At 37.7% G+C, this 25,177-nt stretch overlaps 1 protein-coding gene across 7 annotated transcripts in view; it reads left to right on the top strand.

Annotated features, from left to right (window-relative positions):
- The window catches only part of LOC5574374 (histone acetyltransferase KAT6B), a 53,992-nt gene extending 29,710 nt beyond the window's left edge, over positions 1–24,282 (top strand). For 2 of the 7 annotated variants that reach the window (XM_021844402.1, XM_021844399.1), the window contains exons 6-7: positions 11,241–11,535; positions 15,496–24,282. In XM_021844402.1, coding sequence (XP_021700094.1) covers positions 11,241–11,535; positions 15,496–22,087 — 6,887 coding nt within the window. In that variant the 3' untranslated portion in view covers positions 22,088–24,282. The remainder of the gene's footprint in view (positions 1–11,240; positions 11,536–15,495) is intronic. The other 5 variants (XM_021844403.1, XM_021844400.1, XM_021844404.1 and 2 more) reach the window with 5 other exon arrangements.
- The last annotated feature ends 895 nt before the right edge of the window (positions 24,283–25,177 follow it).

Below are 25,177 nucleotides of genomic sequence, written 5' to 3'. Positions count from 1 at the left end.
TGTATCGCAGAGGAGTTTCTGTCAAGCCTGTATATATATATGTTATGGAGCTCTGCACTAGCGATCCTTTATAAGAGAGATTCGCGGAAGCTGACATTTCTGTCAATGTGCGAGCCAATCGAACATGCGTTATGTTTGTTTTGAATTTTTCTTGAAGAGTAATGTTATCCGGTAAAAGTTGTTTTGCATGAAGCAAAAAATATGAAATACTATCCTTTTTTTAAAATTTCTGTCAATGCGAATTTTATTTGTTGATTTTTTTTGCTGTTTATTAGTTTGGAAATGCAGCTCAAAGATCTACAACAAAATAAAATACACTTTTTAGCAATGAGGAAGTCATGTCCGTGTTACAATATTATTCTCGACGCCGAGCAAACTCAGCACTGCAGGTCTGTTGCCAAATCATTCCATTTAACTTCCGCTTATCTCTCTATAAAGGATCGCTACTCTGCACAACAATCTTCCTCTCTAACTCACTCGCAAAACTTGTAAGACCAGTGAAAACAAAATTCCATACAAAATCAAAACAGTGCAGTTTCCTATTGAGTGAAATATGTTGCAATTGAAATACTAATCTTAAATATAATTCGAGAAAAGTTGTGGAAAGTATGTATCCTTACAAATGACTGTCAATGCTAATTTTTGCTATATTAACTAACAAAAGTATTCATGAAATCTAAGAAAGTATTGTGATATTTTTGAATATTCTAAGTTTAGGTGAACGGTCCCATTCGAATACATAGCCATATTACACGTGTCCGATGTTATTTAAAATATTAAACCTCATACTGATCCATTTATCAGAGATAACAATGTGCTCTAAATTAAAATAATTCTTTACAAACGAAGGCTTTATTAAGGTACCCCGGGGCAAGTGGGACATAAAAAATCGATAGTTCAAACAAATTGTTCGATAAAATTTTCAAGTGTTAATATTTTTCAAATCAAATAACACAATCACATTTTGACAACATATTTGTTGGTGTGTGCATCAAATTGATCGAATAATTTCGAAATTGTGAAAACCTTAGAAGAAAGTTTTAGAATGAGCCATTAGACGCAGTTACTTCACTAAACGGGGCAAGTGGGACACATCCAGTTTCATGCGTTAATCCACATCAGTATGTCATCGATTACAATAATAGGATGGATAAATCATAGATTTTTAGTTTTGAGTACATTTTCTATGTACTTAAGGGATCAACCATAAAATACGTAACGCATTAAGAAGAAAACGTTTATTTAATAGTATGTCACATAGCACTTATTATTAACTGAAAATTCCTCAATAAAAGCGTAAAGAAGAATTAAACATATTTAAATTATATCATTTATAAGTTTTTAATTAAAAAGTGGCACATGAATTTTCAATAATTGACGAAATTATAAATATATTATGTTATTATTGATATGCATGGCAGAAAACCACTTAATGGGATGGAATTGTTTTCCGTAACTACTAAATTTGGTATAAATAGCAATTAAAGTTAAATTAAAATAGAAAAGCAATCGTTCTCATGATGCATTTCACCTCTGTCTTTGTTCAATTTTGAATTCGTATTTCAAAAATAAAAAAATAAATAGATAAAATATAGAAGAATTACACAATTTTCTCCCTTTTATGCAATAACGTAATTTGAGATTGATCTTTTTTGATAAAAATCATTTGTTTGACTGTTTGAGTGCTACTCTCTAGGAAAATGTTTGAAACGTATCGGAAAAATTTTGGTTCTAGTTTTTGTTTTGATAGGTCCCACTTACCCCGGGTATAAAGATATTTTGAGGTAAGTTAGACCATCGAAAATTTCATATGAAATGAAAACAAAATACCGGTTTATCGTTAGCAGCTTGTAATAGTACCAAAAGCTGCAGCTTACTGATGGTAATTGGATTTATAACACAATTATTTTTTGCGAGTCATTGCAAGACGTGAAACGTGTCACAATTTATCATGCAAGCTGAAAATGGCACTGAATTGCCAACTGCTACAGAACCACATGCTAATAAAAATAATAATATTGTTTGTACTTAATACATTCTTTGTCATTGTATCTCCAACTTTCTAGAAGAATACCCCCATGAAAAACTTTTTCTAAGTGAGCTATGGCAGAACGCCCCACTTACCCCGGATTCTCACTTGCCCCGGGGTACCTTAACACTTTCTTTCTCAGGACTTCGATCGACTAGGTATCGTCATTTATCATGTTCCAGTAACCGTAAAATTTGATTAATTGGGTAATTATCCAAAAGACTAGTGGCCCCACACACAAACACCAACTTCGTCTTGCCATCAAGTAGGCTGTTGAAAAACGCTATGGATCGTCCCATACAAAATTATAGTTCCGTTTACTCTCGTTATTCCGATTTTCCCGGTGAATATCTTGAGTTTTCTATACCGTAAAGTGCCGTAATTCAGGGCAGTTAAGGAATAAAACGATTCAAATGTTTAATTAAAAAATAGTATTGCATCAATAAAAAAGCTTTATGAGCGGATCGCTAGCAAATCTGTTTTAGTTTATGGGAAAAATATAAACTAGACTGTACTCATAATTTAAAATTGAGATTTTTTTTAAATAGTTTACTCGTAGAAATTGCCTAATTCCGCGCACTTTTGAAACGCTTTTCCATATTCCGCGCAGAAGAACGCCTAATTCCGCGCGCTCGCGAAGCAATCAAATTAAGATTAAATTCAATGTAAAGCAGCATTCATTCATTACGTAACGCTGAAATAGAAAATTTACAACCCCCTCCACCCTCCATAATACTTTTTGTATGATAAAAAGTTAATTTTTGTATGAGCCGTTTAGTTTTATTTCTTATTTTTATGACTATCACATGAAACAAAGATAAACATTTGTTATGGTATTTTCATTAACGTGGCATTCATACTTGTGAATTTCGTATAGGGGAATGTGGGGCAGTTTGGAGACCTTAAGGAAAAGTCGATAGAAGTACAGAAAATATTATGGAATTATCAGTTTTTTGTATGATTTCCAACAATTTTTAGATCCGCACGATTTCCGTTGTCCTAAAAAGTTCACGAATAAATTAATGATTTTTCAAAATTTGTCATTTTTCGTGTCGATTTTTTATCGATGGGGTGATATGAGCTCCCTAATTTAGATTGTGAAATTATCTCATAGAATCTAGTAATATAATTATTTTGTTCACTAAACTGGAAAGTAAATAGTGTTTAAAAACAATCTGTGCAAAAAGATTAAATTTTGAAGAACATTGTAACTGTCAATCATCAACATCATGTTTCGAATATAATTTATTCATTTTTCTACGAGTTTAGAACACTGACTTATAACATACATATTGCCTAATTTCCTTGCCATCTTTGAAGGTGCATGTTACTTAAGATGAAATTTCAAGAATTTATGCAGTTTTCAAGGGGTGCTCATTTCTACCCATTGGCGAAACCGCCCGGCTACCCCTATAGGTATTTGTATTCTGCATTGTTCATACAACACAAGAACCAGTTCGCATTATTGCTTAAAATCGATATGTCTTAAACAATTCAATCAATAGTATCCGCTAATGCCACGGATACCTTAAACTTAAATCTGTTAAGCAAACTGGAAACCTCAGAAGAACCATAAAGTTCATCCATAAATTACGTCTCACAAAATATGGCCATTTGCAATCCCTCTTCCCCGTAGGGTAACGTATATAACTTGGACATGCATATAATTTGGACAGGCTAGTCGTTCTATGCCCATTTCTAATGAGATGGTGAGGAATGTACGGGAAATCATGTTTTGCATTAATAATACACTATGCTGCTTATTAAAAATGACCTTTTTTCATAACAATTCCAAATTGGCTTCAAAAATATCAAAATTGTAAATTGTATCAACAGAACATCTGTGAAACCTACGAATGCAAGAGGATGTGCATTTCAAGAACATACATTTAATGCAATAATAGCACTCAGAATTGGCATTCATATAAAGTTTAAAAATGGCAACATGATAAAATATGTCTAAAATTTATGCTAAGTTCATCTAAAATCTTAACATGTGTATATAAGTCATAAATCAGATGATGTCCAAAATAGATTATGGTTTTTGTTCAGTTGATATAATTTAGCCATCTGATGAAACACACTGGGATGTCGCATACATGCATACTTGCAGGCGTTTTTCGTGGATCTGATGATATTTGCTTGCATTAAATGAAATTATTGATTATCACTAAAATATACATCCGTTAAGCGAAAAAAATGCATAAGTCACATGTAAACTCTTAAAATTTTATGATATGATCGTCTTTTTAAGAAATCATTGCATGGATATTGAGATAACGTCCCTGTCCAAATTATATTCGCGTGAGCTATTTTGGTAGCTAATACTACAGTTTGTAAGCTTTTGCTCCCTAAAAACTCAAAGTACAATGGGACATTAAGCATATAAGTAACATTAGGTAATAAAATATTATCATCTAATGCAGTAAATCAATCGCCGTTCGCAGACATATCCTTCTTCTTCTTCTTTCTGGCGTTACGTCCCTACTAGGACAGAGCCTGCTTCTCAGTGTTCTTATGAGCACTTCCACAGTTATTAACTGAGAGCTTACTATGCCAATGACCATTTTTGCATGCGTATATCGTGTGGCAGGTACGAAGATACTCTATGCCCTGGGAAGTCGAGAAAATTTCCAAACCGAAAAGATCCTCGACCGGTGGGATTCGAACCCACGACCCTCAGCTTATCCTTAGCCATATCCTTAGCCTGTCCAAAATACATAATTTACCCTATATCATACTTTTTGTTATTTGTGGTTCACAATGTTAAGTAAATTTTGTGGTATATTGTTCACACAACAATTTTATAATTTTTATGGGCCTTGGTCTTTGGATAAACTTTTCCTCTCATCATGAATGACCACGTGGTTTCTGGACGGCCATTTTTAATTTACCTGTAAGTGAGCTTTCCCGAGATTCTGCTTGCCCGTGAAACGTATTTATGCATGAAGATACTTTTCATAGAAATAGTTAGATGTGAAGACGAATATAGCATGTTTAACTTGTTTGTTTTTCAGCGAAGAACAGTGCGTAGAATTAGGGCATTATGAAAAAAGACGTGACCTAATTCCGCGCAATACTTTTTGGGATAAAACTCAATAAATATGCTAAAATTTGATAAGATTCCATAGAAGCATCATGAAACATATCTGTAGCAAGTAGTTTCATGGAAAATTGCTTACAAAATAAAACATTTTTAATAAAGAAATCGCGTTTGTTTTTGCCCTACAGTCTTAGCAAGGACGCTAAGGAAATTAGCAAAATGGCGTCGACTTCGACGGGCCTCCACTGATTATTTTTTTACGCTGCGAAAAAATGCCTTATTTGCTTTTATTGATGATTCAAACTTATTCTAAATAGTAGTAGCATCAAATGGCATTGAAAGTTGCTGCAATATTGATGTGTATTTTCATATATAAATCGTTTTGTGTGAAATGCGCGGAATTAGGCAATGCGCTGAATTACACTTTACGGTACACACAAACACGTCGGAACCCTTGACGACATTTCGTGACATACATGATAGATAGATAGATAGATAGATTGTCAATAGGATGCTTTGATGTAACACGGGAGACCGTGTTATTTATCCTATCTTTTGCCTTTGTCCAACCATTCTAATGGTTATCATTGAAACTTTGCAGAAGCAAATCTCGAGTTTTAGTAAACCATATTTTTACTTAATGTGGGTCATTCCATACCAAGTGTTCACAAAAATGCTGTATGGAAATGAAAATTATAAGGAAAATTAATTGTTTTTCTTACGTTTTGGATCGATTTGCACGAGTAAATGATTGTATCTCTATAATGTGAATGTGATCTACTGAACCCAAACGGTTTCATGCTGATTGGCTCTGTAAAACGGTGTATAATCCACTATGACTACAACTTGCACAAACAATGTTGCAACATTAGCTCTATTTTTCTTAGGGTCATTTTACTTAGTGGATGTTTGGCATAACATAAAGAACAGCTTATTTAACAAGAAGGAGCATAACTAAAATGGACTAACAGTAGGGCTGTTGATTCCTCTTTTTGAAGACTTGGTCACTATTTTAATACCCAACATACGGTCCGCGAAAAGATTGAAGGCCCTTCTTATATTTGGCATTTTGGTGTATGAATCACCAACAATCGTCAACGACGCGTACACATTTCAATGCTGGCCTACTTTGCCTTAAATGGACGATAGGGAGTCGATGCCGGTTATGGACCCTTTCCGTATTATGGACCCCTACAGAAAAACATAAAATTAACACTCAAAGCAACCTTATTCTGTGTGTGTTTACAATCCACCGTCCACTGACCGGCAGTGCTTTTATGGAAGAAATTTGTTTGCATCTATTTTTCTAGACACTTAGATGTCTCCATAGATGTAGACAACTTTATCCCTGGAGATGGAAGGCGATAGCTCCACTGCAATTCCAACGACCCATTTCAAGAATGGCTGTTCATACACACACATTCTGAGGTCGTTTTCATTGCAGTAAGCCCCGCATGAAAACACCCAGATATCAAATCGATATCTGAAATGAGTTCACTCGAAAGGTTAATAATTAAGAACGATCTCACCAGTTTGTTGTTCCTTTCCATCACTACTTTATGGAAACCGTTGTTGAGCTCATCTTCGCAGGAGTAAGCTACACATTCGAGGTATCAAACACCACTCGCATAACACTCAAAGCAACCTTATTCCTATGAAAATCCGGGAAAACTTCGACCCCGGGAGGGTCCATAATAGGCATTCGGACAACAGTTTTCCAATTGTATATTTCGCTGGACAAATCGAATGATTTTGTATGTTTCATAGGCGTACTATGAAGTAAATACATTGAACTTGTTGTTAGACTCCACAAAACGTATATCCGTCAGAGATATCATTGCGGTAAAGCGTCGAGAATGAAGGGGTACTAAGGGGTCCATTACTAGCATTGAAACCCTATCTCAAGTCTCACTTTAAGAAAAATCTCGATTACTTTTTCAAATCGACGTAACTAACTTTCATACGGTTTTGAGAAAACTAATTGAGAAGAATCACAACCTGTCTTCTGAAACTGTTTTAAAATGAATCACCTTTTTAACATTTTTTCGCCGTGTACATCGCTCAAATTTTGCATACAATCAGATCGCGTTCAAAAACTAGGTAGTTTCTATTATTTTCAACAAAAATCATTATAACAAAATGATAAGCCGTTTCAAACAGTTACTTTCGACGTTTTTCTACCAGTGTAAAATCGGCTCAAGTTGTGTTTTGTTTTGATTAGTGGTTAAGTCACTTTGTCTCTCCATACAGCGGGGCGGCGAATGTAGTGGTTAGGTTGCGAAAGTTGAAAATCTTACTTTCGTCGTTTTGTAAATCCGGAAATTAAACGTTCTAAAAGTGAAAAATCTAGTTGGGTAGGAGCGGAACATGTGGAATTTCGTCTACGAAACACGTAAGATCAATAAAGTAAGTTTATCCACTTTTCTGACTTGAGACTATTTGAATAAGTTTTCGAGAAATGTTCTGTACTGTCAATTTTTCCATTTTTGTTGGAATTCTTAAAAAAATTAAAACTAATTTTTAAACTAACAAATTTATAATTTGTGTCAATTGACTTTGACTTTGACTATATGTGTTATAAAAAATATCTTCATAAGAATAAAAATACTATTAGTGGGTTAGAAAGGTGTCAATTTCTAACCCACTAAAATAAAAATACTTCTTATGAAGATATTTTTTATAACACATATAAAGTCCTTTCTTGCGTAATGCAATAGGAAAATAAAGTACATCCTTAAAAAATGCAAGAAATCGTAGAATATTTGTTTATGCAACAAGTTGCATCATGATGATTTTAACAGCACGAGTCGTAAATTTAGTCAACGAAGTTGGATAATTACGACGACTGCTGTAAAAATCGTGTCCTGCAACGACTTACGTATGAAAATGAATATGAAATGTGAAAAGCGCAAGACCATGTGAGCGGATATTGGCTCAGTAAATAATTTACTGTGCTCCCAATTACCACTAAAACGCATTTTTTTTTCAATTCGTCGATTTCACTATTGTAAAGTGTCCAAATTTAGCGCATCGCCTAATCAAGCGCATCGGGTCCAAATTTTGTTGAAATTTTAGACTATCTTGACACAATCAACTCTCCCTTACTCGATATTTGGTATCTCAATATCGAGTTAGAGAACCATAGTAAAAGTTGGTTTCATGGCTACCTCGATGGTCCTTTGGATCGCATTTGCTGCACTAGTTTTATGTTCTATAACTCGATACCTCCCTAACTCGATGGTCCCTTCAATATCGAGTAATGGAGAGTTGACTGTATTTGCTCATACCGCTATCTGTATATGATGATAATCAAGCATTGCAGAATTCGTTCTTATTAGATTTTGAAGCATGATCAAAGTAAGCGAAGAAAAGCCTCACATCTGTATCGGTCCATGATTTGCGATGTTTCGCAAGTTGTAACAAGCTTGATAATTAATGGCAGCGATCGAGAGCTTCAAAAAGAGAGTGATTATAAAATCTGTTTGTATCGCTTATTTACCATTGGGGGTTGGCATTTTATTTTACTGACATGATAAACAATCCTCGAACATACGATAGCAATATTGTCCCCCAGATTTGGAGCTTGTTTTGATGGGTTTTATCATGCACTGCAATCAGAGCTGTAGCAGAAGATGATAGACAAGCTCTCATGATGAGTTGCTGATCATGATTGCTACAGAGAGCGATAAGTGAGAGATACTCTCAATTTTCTCAGGATTCAATACCTTATGGTAATACATAATAATTGCAGGCAAAATAAATGATCATTTCCATTTTATTAGAAACATATTTTGAAATGCGCGGATTTAGGGTTTTAGGTGCGCTAAATCACGGAACTCAACGGTATACGGCTTTCTTTATAATTGTCTACAGTTAGGACAAAAAATTGTCACAATAGGTAAAGAACTGCGAAATGATGCATTTTTTGCATGCTCTCCGTAAAGTCCGAAAATTTTACCGGTGAGCGTAAATAGGAACACAAAGGCGCACGCAGCAACAAATGTAATAAAATATTTTTTCCTGGATGTTTTCCCAGTTCAGTGTAATTTGTCATTGAATGTATATATTTATACAGCCATTCCACGAAAAACCACCGTGGGTCACCGAATTCCGTGAAAATTTGCTATTTTGTTCCTTATCCGAAATAAGGATACACGTGTTTTTTGGTTTTTTTGATTAGGGTGACCATTTCCGAAATAGGGTGACCAGAAAAATCGCGATTTCGCAAAATTTTTACTTATTAAAAAATTATAGCTTGACCGATTTTCAATTTTCTTGGACGAAATGAAAGAGCTTGAAAGATTTTTGAATGATTGAGCTTGAAAGATTTTGAAATTTAAAAAAAAAATATAAAATTTCACAATTTTTTTTTACGTGAGGAAAAATAAATAATCCCGTTTTTTTTTCGTGTTTTGAAGGCCTCGGACCAAAGGGGCTATTGATGTTCTCATTTTTTCTTGAAAGACAATTTTACGTTTACTGTCAGCGATGTATGTTTTTTAGTTTTTGAGATACAGTCAAACCTCCATGAGTCGATATCTCAGGGACCATCGACTCATGGAAATATCGAGTAATAGAACAGAAATTACTTGGAAACCTGTCTGAGGGGACCATCATAGTAACCATGATTTCTTCTTTTCTGTATGGTTGCATGAGTCGATATCGAGTAATGGAACATCGACTCATAGAGGTTTCACTGTATATTTTTTTGAAAATTAAAAATCAGTAATTTGTTGTCGGCACACACTGTAGGTCTCAGCGCATTAGATTTTTTATTTTATTAAAAAATCATAACTTTTGAACAGTTCAACCGATTTATATAATAATATATAATCAATATAAAACTCTGAAAAAAGATGTACATGAAAAATATAAAACAATTTAGTTTTTTAGGAAATTTTAATATTTTTCATTGGAATATTCATTGGAAATCGGTTGAGCTGTTATGATTTTTTTAAACAAAAAATCTAATGCGCTGAGACCTACAGTGTGTACCGATAAAAAATGACTGATTTTTTATTTTCAAAAAAATATCTCAAAAACTAAAAAACATACATCGTTGTAAATTTGACAGTAAACGTAAAATTTTCTGAAAAATGAGAACAGCAATAGCCCCTTTGGCCCCAAGGCCTTCAAAACACGAAAAAACGGACATTTGTTATTTATTTTCATGTAAAAAACAATTTTTGTCAAATTTTATATTTTTTTTGAAAAGTCAAAATCTATAGCTTTTATTTTGTCCAAGAAAATTGAAAATCGGTCAAGCTATTAAAAAGTTATGATTCTTTAAAAAATAATTTTGCAAAGTCGCGATTTTTCTGGTCCCTCTATTTCGGAAATAGTCACCCTAATAAAAAAAACAAAAACACGTGTATCCTTATTTCGGATAAGGAACAAAATAGCAAATTTTCATGAAATTCGGTGACCGATCATGAGATCGGTTTTTCATGGAATGGCTGTATATTGCAAGTAGAGATGATCTCGTTCTCTAGTAACAATGGATGTCGCACCAACATTCCTTCCCTTTCCCGATGACCGCAAGGACGTGGTCGGTACTGTTATCATAATGTTTGGAGTCCTCGAGTGACTACATTGACGATGACAGGCCACAAGCCCAAGCCACATTTGTTAGATTTATTTTTTGTGCAATTTCGATTATTTTGGTCAATTGGCATTGGAAGTGACAATTACCGATTGCACGGTCCTCAATACTCATGCGACGAACTAACAATTCACTGAAGTATACAGAAATAGAGATAGGGTAGTCACTAAGGCGATGAAACAACAAAAATCAAGATGTCATTATCTTGGACCCCCAGAAATTACCGAGGTTTGAATTTTGTATGGGATAAATAGAGCAATTGTTATCATTTTAAATTTCCTACAGGATCTCTGTTTGTATTTTTATTTAATCGAAAACGTGTTTTTAGGTATGGCATTGAAATGAACGTGTGTTATATATAGTTTATGGTATCGATAGGATATGGTGTTTTTTGGAGAGTTGGAGGGATATGCATATAACTAGTTAAAGGACGAGGTCTATTATTATTTACACATTAACATTTTGCATATGGAGATATGTCAACATGAAACTTGTACATAATAAAATATAGGAACTTAAAATATGCAGTTAGATAGAATGTTTCTTCTCTTTTACTCCTATATTAGAACAACCTCCGTTGCCCAATGGAGTTACACAAAAAGACGCTGATCTTTACAAGCAAGTGCGCAACCAGGCTGCCAACTCACTGGCAGAGATGATGCGTCTCGATGCCAAAGTTTTCACGAAGGATGTCACTCCCGAGCCCAACACGTCGCCATCAAAGAAAGCGGCCCTCGCCGCTGCACTGCAATCGCCTTCCAAGTTTATGGCCGCCCAGGAAAGATGCCCAGCTGCGATAGAATTCGGAAAATATGAAATCCAAACTTGGTATTCTAGTCCATTTCCTCAGGAATACGCTAGGTAAGTTATTGTATTTGTAGTATTTGTGGAGAACATTCAGCGAATAGCCATTTGACATATTATAACATAAAAATAGGAGCCTGTCAGTACTTGCACAATAGTCCTATGAGCAAGTGCCGATCGAACACCCCAAATACTTGTACGTCCTTCTCGAGCATTTTCTACATTGTGTGCTTGTAGAAGAATACAGATCATATAGCATAGCGGTTTTGTACGTCGCACATTTGGTGCGAGGTGAATCTTTTTTGACTCTAGCTTTCTGGAGGTCGTAGTGGATCCGACTTTTATAAACAATGCGCTTTCGTTTGCGACTAACGTTATTATCATCCGTCACAATGGATCGAATGTAGACGAACTAATCCACCCCCTTGAACGTATTTTTGTTATCGTTGCTCCCTAGGTTAACCTTGTCACACTGGGTTCTTCCTATCAATATGTATTTTGATTCTTTCGCCTTCTCCACTTTAGCTTTTCACGTTCCAAGAAGGTGCAAAAGTCTGTCACATTCTAAAATGTTCGGCCGACAATATCGCGAAGCAAGCAAATTGAATGGATATGTTAAAAATCGGTCACACTTTAGTATGCTAAAGCTATCCGTTGTCACCTTGATCTTGTAGTTTGTTTACAAGGGAGAAATCTGCAATCTGACCTCTTAGAAAGTAACTCAAGAAGTGTGGGGATGCCGCACCACCGATGACCCACCAGTCCATGCACTGTGGTATACAGAATGTAAAGACATTACTCTTGGCCTCAGACCCTTTTCTCCCCGGAACCACCTTACGATAAGGGAAGGGGTCAGTGCATATAGCACCTAACACATGTAGCAACAATTAGCTTATTGTGAGTGACAGCCGTAGTTACTGCATTCCAGCACTCGGTATCCGCACATATTCTCTGGATTATATTGTCCGGGGCATGTCCCCTCCGCATGTAGCGAGCATGCGATCTCTCACAACTGGAATTCAAAGCCTCTTAAAGTCTCTGTTTTAGCCAACATGGTTTCTGAAGTCACTGTCTTCCCTATTATGTTTGCACAAATCCCGCTGCCAAATTCTAGAAATTTCAGAGAAATCTCCAGAAACTATTACCTACGCGACTTTTTGACAGATTCGTAATTAGTTTTTTCTTAGGTTCCTCGGAGAGAGGCTTCAGGAATTCTTGTAATGATTTTTGCAGACAATTCTAGCGTCCTTTCAGGGACTCGTCCACAAATACCACTAGTATAGTGTAGTAAATTTATCCAGCGGTGTTCCAACTAGAGTTACTGCGCACGTGCTGTAGCCTTAGGTGCAGGAGCCTCATTGCTTGCAAGCGCACAGGCGCGCTGTACATTGTGAGACCTTTTTGGTGCGCCTCATTTTTCTTGAGATGTTTCTCAATTAGCATCGGGCAATTTTTTCTGTAACATCGATGTTACTCAATCGATTCACATTTGAGCTAGCGAATCGATTCACCGATTTATCGAATCCTTTGAATCAATGTTTGTGAATCGATTCGAATTGAATTTTGATTAAAATTAAAGAACTTGGAATGGGCTTGTAAGCATTCGTATTTGATTTAAACATCTTTCAGATATATTAATTTTTAAATTCAATAGAAGAGATTTAATACTTAAGGGCGACTTTGGGTTCATTTTCATCAACTCATAAGAAAATATTTATCGACTTCAACAAATTAAATCGAATGAAGAAAAACGATTCACCAGATTTTAGATGCTCCAAACATCGATTCAAAAAATCGATTAATCGGAATGAAAACATCGATTTTCGGAACATCGATTCAAAATCGCCCAATGAGACTAGTCAATGCGATCTCATGCGCTCTGTCACATGTGCTGTTTAAAATTCAGCGCAATAATTTAAGTGATGACACAATTTTTCAACGAGGATCGAAATGGTAACTTTCGGATCGGATTCCACCATATCAAGTAAACCATCGTCTATATATTGAGGCGAAAATAGTTGTAGAGGCTCTTCGGCGAGCCGTAGCGCCGGGCAGCATATGAGACGAGTTTTCCCGGGAGCACGCGCTTTCAGAATTTTCGCGAGACTCAGGCTAGCGCAGCACACTTGGGCTTATTCTATGAGTGGCGTGAGGTGACAATTGTCGGTGTCGTATAGCGAGGTGACAATTCTCGAGTCGAGTGAAGTGGCTCTCCATTTGATTTGCACGACGAGTCACTTCACTCGAGTCGAGGATTGTCACCTCGCTATACGAAACCGACAATTCTCACCTCACGCCACTCGTAGCATAAACCCAACTAAAATTCCGGTGAGCTGAGAGACGGTTTGGTTGGAGGCTCGTCAGTACATTTATTTGCTCCTGAGAAATATGTAACTCTAGGATTTTTTTTTTCAAAATTTGCTCCTCGAGATCCTGGTTCTCTCCTACGCTTTACCTTATGTAGTTTCCGCAATAAGTCTGTGTTAATTTTTATAGAGCTTATTATTAACTAATTCTACCACTAATTTCCATAGTTGTTATTATAGTAAATGTTCCAAAGTTTCCTATTTGAATTCTTCCAAGTAAATCCACAAAGGCTATTTTTTTTCCAGTGAGATTTACTAGAATTCCTATGCATTTTTTTTCAGTCTTCCTTGCAGGCTTTTCCATACGGATTCCTTCAAGAATTCATCAACGCTCACTCCCAGGATTTTTTAATTCTCTGGGGATTATTTGTGGAAATGTATTAAATACTCTTCCAGGAATTTATTCAACCTGGAATTCCTGATGATTTTTTTTTGTAATTTCTCCAAAATTTCATTCAAGGATTACTCCTACAGTTCTTCTAAGCAATTTCTCGAGTAATTTCTCAAGTAAATTTTCCACGGCTTCTTTAAAAGCTCACTTGATGTTTCACACCAACTAATACTGTAGTAATCATTCCAATAACTTCTACGATTTATACGCAAATTTCTTCAGGGATTTCTTTCGATAATTTTCAAGGAGTTTCTGCAGGATATTACCCATTACCCTGATATTATAGTCCAGAAATTCTTTCAGAAAGAGAATCTTGAGGGAGTTCGTCGAGGGTTACTTGAGAATATAATCAAGTTTTATCAGATGCAACTATTGGATTGTTAGTTCTGAATACCTCCAGGATAAAAACAAAATCTAATAATTTCTGAAAAATCCTTGAAGTTTTTCTGGAAAAAAAAATCTTTCAGGAATTTTTTTCAAAGAATTTCTGTAATAATTCCTGAAGCAATCTTAGAAGGAATTTCTGTTGTAGTTCCTTAGGGCATTGTTCAAGAAAATTTTGGTTGAAACGCTGAAGAAATCCTAAACGACAATTTTGTAGGAAATCCTAGAAAATCCCTGCAGAAAATACGGTTTTTAAGATGTTCTTAACAATATTTTTTGTGGAAGCCATTGAGAAAAAGATGGTAGAATAATCGGATAAATTCCTGGGGAAGAACTTTTGGAGGAATGTCTGATGAAATTTTCTTTGGTCATCCTTAGAAAAAGTCCAGTTTGAATTCTTCAAAGTACCTAAACCGAAACTCTTGGATGGATTTCTAAGAAAGTTTGTAAACATCATTGAATGGACTCCTGGAGCAATATTTGGATTAATATTTGAAGCAAACTTTGGGCAAATACATTGAATAATTAGTGAAAAAATATCCTAAAAGTGTTCTTGGAGAAATGTCTGGTAAGAATGCTGAGATAAAAATTTCTATCTCCTGGTTCCTGTGGGGTTTCTTTTTGTCTTCTGGTTCTCATTTGGTCCATTTATGACAATTTTTGGTCTCTTTGATCTTTTTTTTTTTTGGTCTTATTAGGCAAGAGATCCCGAAAGTTCCTATTTTAAAGACACCTAGTCACTACCAGACTTGGGATGAGGGTTTCTGAGCAACAATCTATGGACCACTCAAAACTGTTTTGCTGTGTCCCCTTTCGAGCTTTATGAACTGTAATATGGAATAATCATAAATTATCTTGTTCAATTATTCTTTTCAGATTGCCAAAGCTATTCCTATGCGAGTTTTGTTTAAAATACACCAAGAGCAAGGCCGTTCTGCAGCGACACCAAGACAAATGCTCGTGGCGACATCCACCGGGAACTGAAATCTACCGCTGCAACGATATTTCCATCTTTGAAGTGGACGGTAATTCCAACAAAATATATTGCCAGAACCTGTGTTTGTTAGCGAAGCTGTTTTTAGATCATAAGACACTGTACTATGACGTAGAACCTTTTCTTTTCTACGTTCTTACTAAATATGACCGCAAAGGGTATCACCTAGTAGGATACTTTTCTAAAGAGAAACATTGTCAGCAAAAGTACAACGTATCATGTATAATGACAATGCCACAGTATCAACGGCAAGGTTTTGGTCGATTTTTGATTGATTTCAGTTATTTGTTAAGTCGCGAAGAAGGTCAACCCGGAACCCCAGAAAAACCTCTCTCTGATTTAGGCCGCGTTTCGTATCATGCATACTGGCGATCGGTTGTATTAGACTATTTGTATCACAACAGGAACCGATCCATCTCACTGAGAACAATTTCACATGAAACAGGTATTGTGATTGCAGATGTGGCACTAGCTTTTCAACTGTTAAATTTCATTAGATACATAAAGATAGTGAAAGGTGCAGTTAAATTGTATCAACCTGTAATATGCGTCGATTGGAATGTAGTTGAGATGCATTACCAACGAAGTTTGCTGTCAAAAACCAGACGTACTATAGACAAAGAGTGCTTACGGTGGACGCCACTGTTATCGAGCGTGCCGTTTTTTATCGACAATGATGCCCTACCTGACACCTCACCGGTGACCGACAAACGATTGAAGCAGGAGAGGGGCGATGAAGTTGTTAAAACTCCTGAGCCAGACAATAGCAAACATCCAATTTCGGTTGTAGCAGCCCTGCAAAGCGATGTTTGCGAAGAGTTCAGGGGAGTGAAAAAACGAGGTAAACGATATTCATCTATCAGGTCTCCAAAATTACCTAAGAAGCCTACACCAGAGAAACAAGCCGTAGTACCAGATCCGCCTTTAGTTGAGGAAAGTAAAGTGGAGAAACCGTTGGCAAATATGTTGGAAGCAACATCATCCGGCCGAAAGCGAGTACGACCCAACAAATTTAATGAAACTACATTTGATACAGCCGGAGGCAAGCCAGTAGCAGCAGCTGAAGTTCCAAACTCAACTGGTGAGCAGAGTCACAGGAAACGAAGGCGATCGGAGAATATCGAAAACAATGTAATTGAACCGAAGAAAACCCGTTTAACTTCCGAAAACAGTGATACTCCTTCAGCAGATCCTGTCAAACCTACGGCTTTGACCAGAAGATCGAAGGAGCACCATATTGACAGTTTAAGGGAAGAAGAGTCTAATTCCACGTTGGATGTTAAAAGAAGAAGGCGTGTATCGGACCGGCGAATATCAAATCCACCTGAACCAGTAGCTAATGTAGCAGAGTTGAGTGTTAACGATCAAAATATGACTACTGACGATGAAGTGCCTGTACGTGACATGCAAAAGCATAGTCCCCTACGAACTCCCGAAACGCCCCAAAAGATGAAAAAGCGAGCTGTCCAGCGATTTGGCAGTCGAAATTCGAGCAGAATAGCGGCATCTTCTACTTGTGCATCTAGTGCAGATAGCGATGGTCAAGTTGTTACGTCACCAATTGCGAAAAAGCATATGACTCTACCTGATGTTTTCCAAGCGAAATCAGTTTCACAAGATAAGAAAGAAGATAATCCGTGTGATACGGATTCCCAACATGAAACAACAACCCCAACCAAATCACGTTTAGAGTCTGAGAAGCCAAAAAATGTGTCTCCCAAGGACATGAAAGTACGAAGTAGCAAGAGTAGAAATTTGAGCTCATCCAGCGAGTTGTCATCTGGCGAAGCTGACGATGAAATGGAAGATGAAGTTGTGAACAAAGACAAATCGCGCAAATCACCTTCCAGGGATCTGTTTTTACGAGATACCCAACGTGAAAATGAAGCAGATCAAGATAATAAAGGATGTGCCAGTAGTCCGAAGGACACAGCAATGGTGGTAGATGAACAACAGGAGCCATTTCAGGAGAGCAGTGAAACAGTACAAGAGCCTATCGCACAAAGCTGTGAAGATCCCGGGACGGAATCGGATAACAGTACAATAGAGGATGTTCAAGATCTTGCTTCAGATAACAACACGAAAGGTAGTGAACATTCAGCTGAACTGAACCCTGCTGAATCTGAAAACGAACGAACACCCAACAAGCAAAAGCAAGAAGCTGCCGAACCAGTTGATTTATGCGAAACTCACAATAAGGATGAAAACGAAGGCAAAACTTTCGACGAAACGAAGCCTTCAGAAGTGTGTTTTCCGCAAATTGCTGAAGAGCCCACTGTAGCTGTAGCTGATGTGACGGTGAGTCCTGAAACAAAAGCAAACACTTCAGTCGAAGATGAAGTTCGTTTGAATGCTGGTAACTTTTGTGATAGTAATGATTCAGGCAATAATAACGAAAAAACACCAACTCCTGTAAAGGAACAAACGCAAGTAGACGAGCAAACTCCTATAATTGTACCGGAAATAAGTTCATTTAATCAGACCGTATCTTCTTGTGCAGATTTGAAAATGGAAGATGTGGTCGAGGAGCAACTATCGACGGTTGGAGAACAGAGTACATCAGGTAACAAGAGTGACGACTTACCAAAGGAATCAGCGAGAGAGTGCAAACCCAATGAAACGATAGAAAAGGAGAATGACTTTCCTGTTGAACTCAGTGAAAAAATTTCGGTTATAACTGAGTCCAAACCGGGATCAGGAGTTGGATTAGAAGTGAGCAAAAAAATGGAAGCAGAAACAAAAACCGAAGTACCGGCCATAGGAAATGCAGAAGCGGTACATGAAACAAATATGGATGTGTCGACAAGTCCTGCAAAAGAACCTCAACAGGTGAATACGTTTTTTCCTTCTTTAAGCTCAAACACGGAGACAGGAAGCAGCAGCAGCAGTAGTAGTAGCAGCAAAAGTGGTAATACAGCGAGTGTGTTGAAAATCAACGAAAATTATGACAAGAATATGGAATCTCGGAGGCCTAAGATAATTGTCGATGTGAAATCAACCAGTGAAACCCAACAAAAAGAACCTAAAAGTGAACATTCCACGTATGATCTAACGGAAAGCAAAATGATTATAAATCAACAATCCAATGAGGCGATAATAAAATCCGATACGGAAGAAAGAGGAAATAATTCTTCGGACAACATGGCGTGTGTCAGCACGATAGAAGCGGCTGGATCGCATAAGAAGAAATTTATTAAAAATGCTGCTGAGGAGGCTAACAAACAGTATGCAGCGGAAGTACAACAGGCCAAAGAAAAATCCGTTATACAACAGTGTGATGATGTAAAATGTTTTAACATGCCGGCGACAGCAACGTCAGCTCCTACTGCCTTCAATGTACGGGATGAGCAATTACCATCAGCTATCAAACCAGCGGACATTAAAAAGGAGCCTTCTCCCACAAAGTTTCAAAAAAACGACATGACTTGTCAGGCACAGCAACTAACCCATATTGGCACTGACAAAATAAAAAATCCCGAGTGTATCAAATCGACAGGCATGATCGACAGTCAGGCAATTTATGACGCTGTTCAAAAGGCATGCACAGAACCGAAGAAATTGAAAGACAAATGTACTGGCGCCGAAGACTTAAAAAAGAGTAAATCGGACATTAAGAAAATGCAAAACGCTTCAGTTAAGTCAGAATCAAAAAACGATACCAAAACAAGAGCCGATCAAGAAAGTAGCAGTAATCAGAGTTCCAAAAGGCCCGAAAGCACCAAAAAAGATTCGACAAAAATTTCTCCCTCGGGAGTTGTGAATAGCTGCGCAAAGAGCGGATTTGGTTCTGACCAAACCAAAACGAGCGTACAACAGCAAGAGAGTATGAAAATGGGTGGAAGTACTGCGATTAGTAATTCCAGGTCGGAAAAATATTCTGCAAAGCACAGTATCCACGACGCAAAGACTATTGATTTGAATAAAATCACTCCTCAATTTCCACCTATCAACCAGTTGCCGAACTATCACACCACTTCTCAATATTGGCAATTAGAGCCATATTACCAAAGCTACAACCTATCACATCTGGATGCTACTAACCAAAAGTCACCCAACAAGTTTCATTTAGATCTAGCTACATCTATGGCCTATGGAAGCTTTTCTTCCAATTTGTACCAAACTGCTTTTCAACAACACCAAGAACAGCAATATCAACAACATCAACAATCATACCAAGCAAAGGAGCGTTCGAATCAGCGAGCAGACAAGAAAAGCCAATCAAATCAAACTGCAACCAGCAATAATATTGATATCAATAAGCCCAATAAAAATTCAAAGGCAGTAGATGATCAAAAATATAACAAAAGTGGGGGTGGTAGTAGTGAGCACCAAACGCAACAGCACGTTAGTGGAGTCAACATGACGGTCAATGTAGATGGAAATTCATGTGCCAAATCTGGAAGTTCGTCGCAGTATTCCGGTCATAATTCAATGAAAGGAAGTTCAAAAATCAAAATGGAAAACAAAAGCAACGATAATTGTATGATAAGCAAGTCGAATCTTGCGAATCAGCAAAATCAACAGCCGGCCCACACAAATACATCTCACCAGTCTGCTTCATGTCAGATGTTGGCAATGCAGCAACATCAACAGCAGCAGCAACAACAACAGGCACATCACAATCAACAAGTTTTAAACAAAGCTATGCAACAACAAATAGCTTCTAATAAAGGAAACTATTCAACCGAGGAGCTAAACCATCAAGAGACTACTAATACCAGTTCAAACATGTCTGCTACAGATCTCAAGCAGGGTGGTAGCAACCAAGAAGTGCAATCTATCGGAGTTTATACGCCTGATTCAACGACTAATTCTGTGCACAGTTTGCATCAATATGGGCAATGTGATTTAGATGCTCAATTGGGTTTAGAATCTCCCGCAAGCATATCGAGTGATATGACAGCTCAAAATTCCGTTGAAAGCATAAGACCATCCAGTGTTGCGCCACATCAGGTCAATCAATACTCGGATTGTTCGATACAACAGCAACAACATCAAACGCAAATGCAACAACAGATGCAAAATATGCATACCCACGTTCCCGCATCCAGTCCACAGCAGCAATCGATGGCTATTATCAATAATAACCCAAACATTGACAATACCAACAGTGGGGGAGGTCGTGGTAAGGTTCAACAGCAACAATTACAAAACCAAAACACTCGTAATTCAAGCACCAATCGATCTTCGACTCCTAAGGTTAGCAGAAATACAGCAACTCCTGTCAACAATCATCAGCAACAGCAGCAGCAACAACAGCGTCATCATAATCGAGCGACTCCACCGGTAGGTAATGCCATCCAACCCTTAACAAGTCCAGGGCTTCATCACCAACAATCACAACAACAGGCTATGCAGCAACAAAATGTTTCTCAGCAACAGCAACAACAACAGCAGCATCAACATCAGTTGGCATTGCAGCAGCAAATGCATCAATCATATGGACATATTACGGGATCAACACTTAACCATCAAAATCATTCACAAAATATGCACCAATCGGGGTATATCACATCACAATTAGGAATCTCTAGTCAAGCATATCCTCAATCGCCAACATCTTATGGCAGTGTCCCGATGACAACTGTAATTCAGCATCGTATGACTGGTAACCATACAAGCCTTGCAACACCGAATAGCCTTCACAGTCCACATCAACGTTTAGGACCGTCGCCTTCTTCTTGTGCAGTATCGTCTGCCAATAATTTCTATATTCAAACTGGAAATGTTAGTCATCCACAGTCCCACACACCCATACCAGCGCCTACCCCAACACCTACTCCAACGCCTACCCCTACGCCGCAAATGGATAATTCATGTCAGGCTGGCAATATACAAGGCACGGTCAGTCAAGGTAATGTGATACAAGGTTCCTTGTCATGCTTGACTAAATTGCAACAGCTGACAACGAGTGTAGATATGGTCGGATCATCTTGCAACACACCTCCGGCAGGTGCAGTCAACATCACTCCACCTCCAAATCATCACTCTCATGTTGGTGGTTCAATTACTCCCTCGCCTTCTTCCCACATGACGAATCAAAATGCTGTGCGTAATATTTCCACACCGCCAGCATCTATTCAAGCTCAAATGCCATCGTTAAACTACCACAAGTACTATACAGGATCACAAAACAGTGGAGGTCGCTTGGCGCGGAATACTGCATCTGCACCCATTCAACACATGAGCAATAGTTCGAGTCGAGTTAGTCCCAATGTTGCAATAAATCCCAATCTAATGTCACCATATAGTACATTAAACACGTACCGCATGTCCGCAGCTCAACCGACGTCTACAGGAGGCTACATCACAAATCCCGCCGCAGGTTTTATCAACAATGCCACGCAAATTCCCGTTCAAATGGGGGTTATGAACATGCAATCACAATATCAGGACCCATCGGCAATCCAACGAGCGCAACAAAATTCCATGTACCCTGCATATTCGCCTTATCTACCAGCCATGAGGCGATAGAAAAGCGACAAAGTGCAACATCGTTAACAGTTAATTGTTTGGTGCCTAGTTAATTGTAGTTTTGAATGATTTTGTAAAATTAAAATGGTTTTTGAACTTCTATTTTATCTCACCTTTCTGTTATGCAACACACCCAAGATTGTGAAACTTGCGAGCAAAAAATGTTTGTTTTTAAATGTTTTAGTTACAGATTGTTCTAAGTAGATTCAAAAGACAGCGCGAAATATAAGCAATACGTGATACATTTCCGAAAATATTTGAACAGTTAAATGTTAATGCATTATTGTAAACAGTCTCAGATTTTTCTTGGTATGACAAATGTTTCCAATTTACATTATGCGTCATACGTCCTAGAATGAACTACCATGTTCAAGTTATTCAGAGTATTACGTTTATTTAGTCATGTTGGTATTAGAAATACAGTTGCAATGCCCCGGGTCAATTTACTTGCTCTTCATAGGTAGTACCATTGGCGTTCTTCTCAGGTGCATAGAATTCGGTGGTTCCGTACTGTATTACACTTATTTTGTCGGAGGCGCTGGAGTATTTCCAACTTGATCGATTCAATTTGTGCCCAAAAGCTCTATGCAAGACGCTGATTCAAATGCCAGAGTTTTGGCTCCCCTGGAGAATTTTTACAGCTCACTATTATTACCACGTCACTGAATCCGTGGAGATGGATCCAGAGACGACAGGGTCACGAGTGACTTTTCCCACTCCTCCCATGAGATAATCCGTCTGGGAAGCATTCACTTACTTGGAGAAGTATCGGTATGTACTTTATTATGATTGCATTCACAGTCCTTCCGCAGCTGTTTCTGTTCTGGAATCTTACTCCTACTTCCCTACAGGCCTGGAACTTGGCTCCAGTCATCAACTCTAGGAGGTTGATTTTCTCTTTTTGTGTACCGGAAACAGCAAGGAATAAGGCTTGAGCTTCAAATTGGGAATTAATTTTCCCGGATCTCCTTCCAGGGAGTATACTGTTGATCTGCTGCTTGGTTCCAAAATTCTCTGTGGCCAGAGAAATCTGGGCTTTGCAGTTTTGGTCCAATAAGTTCATCAGCGATGGCCTCGTCACTGAAGCCGATCACAGTGGAAAATTGCGTTTTGTACACCGCACTAGTCTTACATATGTAACTCAGGATCTGGGGATGATCGTCATTCCTGTCGCTTCATCTTTGGCGACCTCTGTGAAACCACGTTCATATTCGTGTTGCTGATGTTGCTTGCGCCGTTCCTTGATGCGTTGCACGAACCGTTCAAAATCCGATGACGTCTTCTTTGCATGAGTCCACCTTCTTCTGTTTCGTCTCTGCAAATATCTGGTCAGTGATTTTCATGTCTTCGTTCGTACGTTTCTTTTATTTTTTATGGCACTGCAACGTATTTTTCGATCTGTATTGAGGACCTGCCATATTGACGAAAATAGTAAAGCTGGAAGCGTCGGGTACTCATCGGCATTCCCCAATGAATCGTACCGTATTTCGGTGAAGATTGGAAACTACTCTAACTGTTACTGAATCCAATATTTTTTGAAGCAAACGTTCGCATTTTTTGTAAAATTTGAGCGCTGTGACGCTTTAAGCACATAGCAGAGCAGGTAATCCATTGCTGATCACCCGTCCATTAGCCATTTTGTTGTTGCGCTTCAATCTTTTCTCTCAGCGGCACATGTATGATTGATCTCAAAATTTAAACCCTGCAGTTAGACCCTCATTTGGGAAAGTCGTTATGTTTCTGACAGGTGCAACTGCTGAAATAATTTAAAATAAACTATTTCCAGATAGAACTACCCTTATTCTTGTTTACGAACGAATCCACTTTCAAACAAAAATCATAGGCCATCGAAATCAAAAAAAGGGAATGGGTCAGGCTAGATCGAAAGCTACATTAATCGCAAACAAGAATAGGAATTTACGTGTACAATTTATATTAATACCAGTTGATACAAAAAGTGTACTGTAATAATAAAACCCTGTTTTGTAAAAATAAGAACTAGGGCTGTTGTTGTAGATGTTAAATTTTTAAGAAACTATGATTATATAAGCGTACTGATAAGGTATGATTGTAGCAGGTATGAATACAGAAATACAAATGTATTTATTTCGGAACTTTATTGTTTCAATTTTGTTGACCATTGTAACGGTTTTCTCGACAAAAATATTAAAGCTATACTTCAATTTTTCCACAAATCCTTTTATTCATTTCCTTTGGTAAGATGACAATCGTGAGGACAGCGTTTTCTACTACTGAGCAATCTCGCTGAAACCAGGCCGCCATCGGCACCCATCGTTGGATTTCCAATTTGATGTCACTGATCGCTAGCGTATACTAAAACTAAAGGGTTGTCGTTTCGGTTTTCCCAAATTGGTGGACCCCTCGTACGCCAGCTAGCTAAATACATCGGGGATTCGCTGGTTGGAACACGACTGCCTTCCATCTAGCGAATCCGATCTGTTTGTTGGAACGACTGACAGCTGGTGAAACTGCTCCACACTAACGCATCTGGAGAGCAAATCGTCACGAAACGCACATATGCATACGCATTTGTTCTATACATGGAGACTGCAATGTGACGGTACTCAGACGTCAAAGTCAGTTTGAAATTTTCTGTTGACATTTGAGTACTTTTTAGTTGGAATATTTTCCAACCTTCGCGTCATTCCATGAAGCGAACCCCCAACGAGCGAATCTCCACTGTAGTATGCGAAAAAGCCCATTTTTTATAAATCTTAGGTATTTCTTCACGTGATATATCTATTATCAGAGACGAACCGGCCTTGGGCCGAAAGTCTCTTTAATAAAGACATAAAAAAAATTCACGTGATATGTCTCATATTTCCCTTGGAACAAATAGCAAACTTAGTGGTATCGTATAGAGACTGAAAAAATAAAGTAGCTTTCACCTGAGACTAAAAAAAGTTGAATGTTGTTAGAAAACCGTTTTTCACCATTAGCGCACCGCTCGTTTAGAATTCTGAGAATCAGAAAGCTGAGAAAACACTGAGGCTGTGAACCATTCCACCAGTTCGTTTAGGTCAAAGGATTGTCCTACCCACGATTCAAAAAAAAAAGTCGATTCTTGAA

This window comes from Aedes aegypti, chromosome 2 (assembly GCF_002204515.2).
Source record: "Aedes aegypti strain LVP_AGWG chromosome 2, AaegL5.0 Primary Assembly, whole genome shotgun sequence".
Taxonomy (NCBI): Eukaryota; Metazoa; Arthropoda; class Insecta; order Diptera; family Culicidae; genus Aedes; species Aedes aegypti.
The sequence above is the reverse complement of the archived record's forward strand: the minus strand, read 5'-3'. Positions and strand labels throughout refer to the sequence as shown.